Below are 9,411 nucleotides of genomic sequence, written 5' to 3'. Positions count from 1 at the left end.
TATATTAATACATTTAGATGAAATAGTGACTGTAACACATCTCAAAGGCATTGTAGCTCTCTTATGTCAGAATTTTGAGGATCCTCCTCAAAATTCTGTCCCAGTTTAGTAGATGATCCTTCGGCCGTTTGCGGATAATAGGTCTTGCGGAACCTTCTTCGGAATTTTGAGAATCCTTTTCAAAATTCTGCCTAGTTTCTTAACTGATTACTGACCGTCTGACACATGTTGGTGTTGGCTGGACTTGCTCCAGAATTTTGAGTGTCCTCCTCAAAATTTTGCCCCAGTTTCTAATCTTGGGGGAATGAAAATTTTATTATGATATGATCGAACCCATAATGCTGCCTATATATCCTCTTAAACGGGAATCGGGTCAAGCGTAGTTCAATTACATCAAATGAGGAAATGTAAAATATCTAAGCATAGTATCTCTTGACTGCGTCTGAATTGATTGGTTTTGGCCAGGTTTCTCCATTTATTTCCGCAAGTATGAGTGCTCCTCCTGTCAGCACCATGTGAACCATGTATGGACCTTGCCAGCCGGGAGAGAAATTCCCTTTGGCTTCATCTTGATGTGGGAAGATCTTCTTCAATACCAGCTGCCCTGGCGCGAACTATCTTGGTTTGGCCCTTTTGTTGAAAGCTCTGGACATTCTATTCTGATAAAGTTGGCTTTGACACACTGCGTTCATCCTCTTTCCATTGATTAGGGCTAATTGTTCATAGCGACTCCTTATCCACTCTGCATCGCTGAGTTTAGCTTCATGTATGACTCTTAAAGAAGGAATCTCTACCTCGGCTAGGATGACAACCTTGGTACCATAAACCAGCATGTAGGGGGTTGCCTCGGTTGATGTGCGAACAGTAGTGCGGTATCCCAACAGAGAAAAAGGTAGCTTTTCATGCCATTATTTGTGGTTTTCTACCATCTTCCTTAGTATCTTCTTGATATTTTTGTTGGCGGCTTCTACGACTCCATTCATCTGAGCTCTGTAGGCTGTGGAATTCTTATGCTTGATTTTGAAAGTTTCACTAGGGGTGTGCATTCGATTTATCGATTCGATTTTGATCCTTATCGTTAATTACTTATCGATTATCGATTTTTACATATGCTTATCATTATCGTTTCAATAAGGTTTGGATTTTTTCGATTTCGATTTATCGATTTTTGGGGCTTATCGATTCGGTTATCGATAACACCAATAAGCCAAGAGGGATCACAGATAACCATAGGTTCCCAAGACAAACAGATGCACAACTATTTCATTTCACACTGTTTCTATGACAAGAAAAAATGAAAGAAAAGGGACACGCACATAATGAATATTATACATCTCACACGAGTAAAAACTAAAAAGAGAGCAATTACACCAAAGAAAGGTCAATTATTCAAGTAGCAAACAACTAGGGAGAATTTCTGCTCCAATGAGAGGAAGAGTTCAAGTTTGGTCAGTCTAGATGCAATTGCAACTTTCAACCAAGAATCTAGATGAGATGAATATTCATTATCCATGAAGAAACCCACCGTCAGGCCACGCATCAGCTGCATCATGATCTGATCCACACCCATAACAAACTCATGCCTTTCCATCTCAGACATCAGGTCATACATCTCACACGAGTAAAAACTAAAAAGAGATTAATTACGTAAAAACAAGAGCTCTCAAAACAGATTATACATCAGATCACATCACAAGTTGCTATGGAAGCGCAAGCCAAAACCAACGACACAAGACATATGACCCCAAAAGCAAGCACAAGCCAAAACCTTCCTCTGTATAAATGTTACCAACCTATACAGCAAGCTAAACAAAAGCACAAAAGCATACTAGCTGTTGTGCACAAAAGCACAAAAGCTAAACAGAAGCACACACGATCTTGCCATACATAAAATGTAAATAAGACATGATTTCCAGCAAAAGAAACTGTGGCAACAAAAATGAACACGATCTTGCCATACGCAGCTCATTTACTTGCGATGATAACTGTGGCAGCAATGGTACAGCAAAAGAAAATGAAGTTCCAACAACTTGCGAATCACTAGTTGATGGGCAGCAAATCAAGTTCAACTTCACGAGCCCAACTTCAACGTCCATGTTATAGCTATAATGGGCAGCAAATCAAGAATCAACCCTCAAGTTATTAAAGAGAAAAATATTAAGAACTTTGTAATACATCACATTCTTTGACAAGTATATTATTTAAAATGGAGAACTTACATAGCAACTAACAAACTCTAGCAAACATCGTCGGTGGAAGCTTCTTTGCCAAGATTAGTAAAATCTAATAAGAAAATATATTAACAAGTCAAGCAATTAATATATTATTTAACTATCTTAAGCAATACAATAAAATTAATTAAAATATACATACCTTCCTCGAGTGTCTCAAGAAAATCTAAATCTTCCTCAACATTTACAGGAAGTGATTCACTTCGAAGCCAATCTTGAAGGCACACTAGAATTTCAACCAATTTAGGAGTTAATGAACTCCTAAATTGGTCAAGAATACGGCCCCCGGTACTAAATGCACTTTCAGATGCCACACTTGAAATAGGAATAGCAAGCACATCTCGAGCCATCTTAGCAAGAATAGGAAATCTAGGTGAGTTGACCTTCCACCAAACCAAGATATCGAAGTCCGGTCTTTCATTTTCAGGATCTTTTGCAAGATACTTTTCCAATTCTGTTTTAGAATCTACACCTCCACTTGCAGCTTTATGTTTCCTTATTTCATCTAAAAGTTCACCTAAACCAGGAGTTGAAGTTTCCATTGTGCTAAATGAAGAGCTTGGAAAAGAGGTAGAAACGTTACCACCAGTATCTTTTGAAACCGACTTAGAGACATACTCATTAAACAATAAACTCATATAAGTATGAACCTCTTTTTCAATAATTGTCCCTTCATCTCCAAACATGTTCTTAAGTACAAAACTAACAGTAGTAAACTTGTAGCGAGGATCCAAAACACAAGCAATGAAAATCATTTTGTTCATTTTTGTTGGTTCACCCCAATACTTCTCAAATTTTTTCCACATACTTAATGCCATCTCACTCAAAAGTACATCTTCAGTTGTTATTAATCGATTTAAGTAAACAGCAACTTGACCAATTGCAAGAAAATGGGAATTCGATGTTACATAAAGTGATCCGGACACCTTCAAAGTGAGATTATAAAATATTTCAAGAAATTGTGCAATTCTCTTTACATTATCCCAATCAGTTCTTGTAAGCAAACCTACAGGCTTTCCATCTGAAATAGCATCAAACATAAGATAACGTGACAAGCCGGTATCACGATTAGAATATTCTTTAATTGCACGCTCATATTCAATAGCTCTGCTCAACATCAAGTAGGTGGAATTCCACCTTGTAGGAACATCTAAGCATAAAGACTTCCTGACAATATTTTCACTTTCACAACATTCCTGAAACTTCCTCAACCTAGCAGGAGACTGTCTAATCTATCTGACTGCTCATCTAACACGAGCAATAGAAATACATGACTCTTTTAAACCATATTTCACAATAAGATTTACAATATGAGCCATGCATCTCATGTGAAAGTGTTGACCATTCATGGAGTTGGTTCCCCAATCATCTAATTTGTCAGACAACTTCTCCACGGTCACATCATTTAAACTAGCATTGTCAACTGTGACAGTGAAAATCTTTTGCAAACCCCACTCACGCAAATAATCAATAATACACCTTGCCATATCTTCACCTTTATGACTAGTAATTGGAGAAAAGTTAATAATTCTTTTATGCATAATCCATTCACTATCAATTCAATGGGCTGTGATGCACATATAGTTAATTTTTTGAATAGAAGTCCATGTATCAGTGGTAAGACTTACTCTTTGACTTGTTCCTTTAAGAAACTTCATTAATTTATTTTTTTCCACATTAAAAAGAGCAAAACAATCCCGTGTAACAGTAGTACGGGAAGGAATATGAAAACAAGGTTGTGCCACTTTCATAAAGTTTCTAAAGCCTTCCCTCTCAACAAAACTAAACGGAAGTTCATCAACAATCACCATACGACACAAAGCCATCCTACACTCTTCTTGATCAAATTTCCATGGAATAAGACCACCTTTATTACCCCCCGGTAATGTTTGAAATTGTAATAGTTTTTGACCTTTTTCAACTTTATAAGGATTCTTTGGACATTTATCGGTATGACCATTCATTTGTGTCGTACTTTTGCCTTTTGTCTCAAAATATTCTTGTCCACAAAATCTACATGCATATTTATTATTTCCTTTAGCATCAACTTTTTCTTCAAAAAAATCCCATGCCCGAGATCGTTTTCTCCTTTGTTTTGAAACTGTCGAGTGAGTAGTTGCAACCGTAGACTCAGAACCTTTACTTTCATCAGCTACTTTATCAATATTATCATTTTCAGCCATGTGAAGTGAATGAAGAATGTAACTTACAGTCTTAAACGGGTTTGCAACTTGGCTGTACTAAAAAGACAAGCCCAATCTTCAGAGTCGCACACCTCTTGGTTCAATCTTAAACACTTCTTGCTTCTGTTTTGAACTTGAATAACACTGAAGATAACTAGTCATTAATTGAACATGTCTAAGTGATAAAAAACTTAAAAAGCACAAGCAATAACAGATTAAAATAAGAGCTGGATTGTGTTTACGCCTCCTCATTAATCAAGGCCTCTCACATAAATGGCAAATACAAACTGTTGCACTTTATATGTGCAACCATATAAAAAAGGTGCTACTTCACAATGCTTTAAAAAAAATTCCTTAAAATATATTTAACCATCCGAACCCAAAATTTTTTGCTCCAAATGCAACACCTAAAAGATAAACAACAACTTCAAAAAGAGTGCATTTATTGTTGGTTAATGAAGTTGCTGGACAGATTTTACTATGAAGTTGCTGGACAGATGCAAAAGTGGAACTAATAGTGAAATAAATATCCATATGAAGTTTAAAAAGCCAGAGTAACGTAGAAATAGAGACCTAGCAGAAGAAATATTTCCACAAACTTAAGAAATATTACATTTTAACATACAAATCTTTGAAACTTCATTTCAACAATTCATGGTTGTTATTTCATAATTTCAATGTTAGAAGTTTTGACATTTGTTACATTCTTTTTTTAATAACTAAGAAATACCTGAGGATTAGCTGATGCACGGAGGTCGTCGGAGCTTTTATGAAACCGGGAAGAATGACAATAGACAGAACTGAGAAGCACCGGACCGGACTAAGCAGAAAGTGAAGACTGAAAACCCTTTTATTTTTGGGTCTACGCACAGTGAAGACTGAAGAGAAGCGGAACTGAAGAAGGGAGGAAAATAGGGTTAGCCGGTTAGGGTAGGGACTTAACTTAAGTGAAGGGAAAGGGTAGTATTATAAAATAGGGGCATATTTGTCTTTTTGGTATTTCTTATCGGTTTATCGATAAACCGATAAACCGAAAGGACAAAATCGAAATCAAAATCGATAACTCGATAAGAAAAATTTCGAAATCGAAATCGAAATCGATAAACCGATAAACCGATATCGATAAACCGATAACAAATAATCGATTCGATTTATCGATAAACCGATTCGAATGCACACCCCTAAGTTTCACACATGTCTTTCATCAGATCACTGTTGAGATTGGCAGCATTATCAATAACAATGGACTCGGGTACTCTGAATCGGCAAACAATACGATCCTTGAAGATGCAGCTTCTACCCATTTCATGAAGTAATCAATGGCTACCAGAATAAACCTATGTCTGTTTGAAGTAGGGGCTCAATCAGACCAATAACATCCATTCCCCAGGCGGCGAATGGCCAAGGTGAGCTTCTTGCATTGAGCTCGTTTGGCGACATTTTTATCATATCGACATGCACCTGGCATTGAAAGCATTTGTGGACATACTGGATACAATCTGTCTCCATGGTCATCCAAAAGTAATTGGCCCTGAGTATTTTCTTAGCCAAGACGAAACCATTCATGTGCGGGCCACAGGTCCCGGCATGTAAATCTTCAAGTAGCTTAGAAGCTTCCTTTGCGTTGACACACCTTAGCAAACCCAAATCAGGAGTTCTTCTGTACAAGTTCCCTCCGTTGTGGAAGAAGTGATTTGACAATCTCCGGAGGGTGCATTTCTGAGTGTGATTTGCATGCTCCGGATATTCTCCCTTCAATAAGTACACCTTGATGTCATGGAACCAAGGCTTTCCATCCATTTCTTCTTCAAAACGAGCACAATATGCTGGCTGATTATGTATTTTCACCGGAATGGGATCAATATAATTTTTATCTGGATGTTGTATCATAGATGATAAGGTAGCCAATGTATCGGCAAACTCATTCTGAATTCTGGGCACATGTCGGAATTCTATCTTCGTGAACCTCTTTCTCAATTCCTGCACATGGTGCATATATGGCAATATCTTGGAATTCTTGGTGGCCCACTCTCCTTGTACCTGGTGCACAAGCAAATATGAATCACCGATCACCAGTAGCTCCTGAATGTTTATGTCGACCGCCATGTTGAGTCCTAGTATGCAGGCTTCGTACTCTGCCATGCAGTTGGTGTAGGGAAATCTGAGCTTAGCACATACCAGATAATGTTGACCTATTTTTGATACCAAAACTGCTCCAATGCCCACTCCTTTGAAATTTGCGGCTCCATAAAAAAACATCCTCCAATCGTCATATGCTTCGGTAATGTCTTCTCCTACGAACGATATTTCTTCATCAGGAAAATATGTTCTCAAAGGTTCGTATGCTCCTCCCACCAGGTTTTCAGCCAAATGGTCCGCCAGTGCTTGTCCTTTGACCGCCTTTTGAGTTACGTAGATGATATCGAACTCACTTAGTAGTCTCTGCCACTTAGCCAACTTCCCAGTCGGCATGGGTTTCTGAAATATGTACTTTAGAGGGTCCATCCTGGATATGAGGTATGTAGTGTAGGCACCGAAGTAATGCCTTAATTTCTAAGCTGTCCAGGTCAAAGCACAGCAAGTGCGTTCCAGTAGAGAGTACCGTGCTTCGTAAGGTGTGAACTTCTTACTCAGGTAGTATATGGCCTGCTCCTTGCTTCCTATCTCGTCATGTTGCCCCAAAACACATCCGAAGGCTCCATCCAATATAGACAGATAGAGTAACAAAGGTCGTCCTGGTTCTGGCGGGACCAGAACTGGCAGTGTGGATAGGAACTCCTTGATCTTGTCAAAAGCTTTCTGACAATCCTCGGTCCAGCTAGTTTCGGCATCTTTCCTCAGCATCTTGAAGATGGGTTCACATATGACCGTGGACTGTGCTATGAAGCGACTGATGTAGTTGAGACGTCATAGGAATCTCACCACGTCCTTTTGCTCGTAGGTGGTGGTAACTCCTGAATAGCCTTGACTTTAGACGGATCTAGCTCGATCCCTCGACAGCCAACGATGAATCCCAGTAACTTTCCTTTGGGAACCCCGAATGCACACTTTGCGGGGTTCAGTTTCAAGTTGTACCTCCTTAGCCTGTTAAAAAACTTTCTCAAGTCCTCTATGTGATCTACGGACCTCTTGGATTTGATAATGACGTTGTCCACATATACCTCTATCTCTTTGTGTATCATATCATGGAATATGGTTGTCATGGCTCTCATGTAAGTGGCCCCAACATTCTTCAGACCGAATGGCATAATCTTGTAACAGTATACACCCCAAGGTGTAATAAAGGATGTCTTCTCCGCGTCTTCTTCATCCATCCAGATCTGGTGATGACCCGCGAAGCAATCCACAAAGGATTGGAGTTCATGCTTGGCGCAGTTGTCTATAAGAATGTGTATGTTTGGCAGTGGCAAGTCGTCCTTGGGACTTGCTCTATTTAAATCCCGATAGTTAACACATACTCTGACTTTCATCCTTCTTCGGAACCGGTACGATGTTAGCTAACCAAGTTGGCTACTCAACCACCCTGAGAACTTTGGCTTTGATCTGTTTGGTAACTTCCTCCTTGATTTTCGGGCACATGTCTGGTTTGAACTTTTCGAGTTTCTGTTTTACTGGCGGACACTGGGATTGGTAGGCAACTTGTGAGCCACTATGGACGTGCTCAACCCGGTCATGCCATCATATGACCATGCAAAAACGTCCTCATACTCTTTTAGGAAACAGATGTACTTTTTCTTCTCTGTTGGTGACAAGTGAATGCTGATACGAGTCTCCTTGACGGTCTCAGCGTCTCCCAAATTTACTGCTTCGGTTTCGTCCAGATTGGACTTAGGCTTATTCTCAAAATTTTCAACCTCCCTGATAATTTCCTCGGGTATCTCATCTTCTACATTCGAATCACTATTCTCATGTTGCGTTGCCTCGTTACATGTCACAGTCATTGGTTCATTAGGAAAAGTAACAAAAACGTTGTAGAAAGGAAAAGTGTAAAAATAGTAATGAATAATAAAGAGCAAATGCATTTGATTGAAACTGAAAAATAATCTAGACAAAGTACGGCTCGATGAATCGAGCATTTATTTTGAAACAAGTAAATCTTAAAACAAAATTACTGGAAATCTTAAATGCCTAGAACGGCTATAGAAGTAAAATCTGCCAAGCTACCCAAGGACTCGGCGGGCTCGGGATGGTGTGCCGGTCCAGTTCTCGAGAACAACTCCCTTCTTTACGGTCTAAATAGTGAGGCCTTCTTCCTCCTCCTTCTCAATTATGGCACTGCAGTCCATGTCTTCATCTTCCAAGAATAAATTCTTCAACCAGCTAGTGCTTCCTCTTCTGCAGTCTCCCATATCATATCAACTTGGTGAAAAGCTTGTTCCAAATGTGGCACTGGATGCTCAAGAGGGTAATACGGTCCACCCAACGGAGGCGACCAATTTCTATACTCTTTCCATGTGTACTGGTATCCAAGCCCAAAGGTGGTACCATGATTTTTCAACTGTATCGGTTTAGTGATACCTTGGAGGTTCTTTCCCAATCCTTTTTCGGGTTCATATCCAGACCAAGCTAGTATGCTTTCTATTTTACCACTCCACCATTTATCCTTTTTTACGGCATTGACCCGTTCAATGTGATGATAAGTTTCCGCTCCTAGCCTTCTTCTATGTCCAATAGCTGGGATGGTTTGACTAGTGTAAATGGGGTTACTTCCATATCCGTGGATGATCACCTCCTAACGGTTCCATTCGAATTTCACGGCTTGATGTAGTGTAGAAGGTATCGCCCCAGCGGCATGGATCCATGGTCGGCCCAACAGAAGATTATATGAGGCTGGTATGTCGATCACTTGAAATTCGACGTCGAACCAAGTTGGCCCCATCTGTAAGCAAAGGTTGATTTTCCCGATCGTGGCCTTTTGGGACCCATCGAAAGCTTTCACGTTCATGCTTCCTACCCGTATTTTATGGAAACCTTTGTCCAACCTTTTCAGAGTGTCC

General features: G+C 39.5%; 1 protein-coding gene across 1 annotated transcript; it reads right to left on the bottom strand.

Annotated features, from left to right (window-relative positions):
- On the bottom strand, positions 2,237–6,520 carry LOC109215989 (zinc finger BED domain-containing protein RICESLEEPER 1-like). The gene is made up of 6 exons (XM_019380116.1): positions 6,455–6,520; positions 5,145–5,234; positions 3,860–4,471; positions 3,539–3,670; positions 2,374–3,463; positions 2,237–2,283 (listed from the first exon to the last, which is right to left on the bottom strand). The coding sequence occupies exons 1-6, from the start codon at positions 6,518–6,520 to the stop codon at positions 2,237–2,239; spliced, it is 2,037 nt and encodes a 678-aa protein (XP_019235661.1).

The sequence above is a fragment of the Nicotiana attenuata genome, chromosome 2 (assembly GCF_001879085.1).
Source record: "Nicotiana attenuata strain UT chromosome 2, NIATTr2, whole genome shotgun sequence".
NCBI classification, from domain to species: Eukaryota; Viridiplantae; Streptophyta; class Magnoliopsida; order Solanales; family Solanaceae; genus Nicotiana; species Nicotiana attenuata.
Note: the sequence above shows the minus strand (reverse complement) of the source record. Positions and strands in the feature narration are given on the sequence as shown.

Bases quoted from the DNA above. Each gene is read 5' to 3' on its own strand.
- LOC109215989 (XM_019380116.1), bottom strand. From the start codon at position 6,520: ATGGCGGTCGACATAAACATTCAGGAGCTACTGGTGATCGGTGATTCA. The intron at 4,472-5,144 runs GTATTTCTTAGT...TTGTCTTTTTAG, and splicing joins GTGCATCAGCTAATCCTCAG to TACAGCCAAGTTGCAAACCC. The intron at 3,464-3,538 runs GTAAATCTTATT...GCAGTCAGATAG, and splicing joins TGAGATGCATGGCTCATATT to ATTAGACAGTCTCCTGCTAG.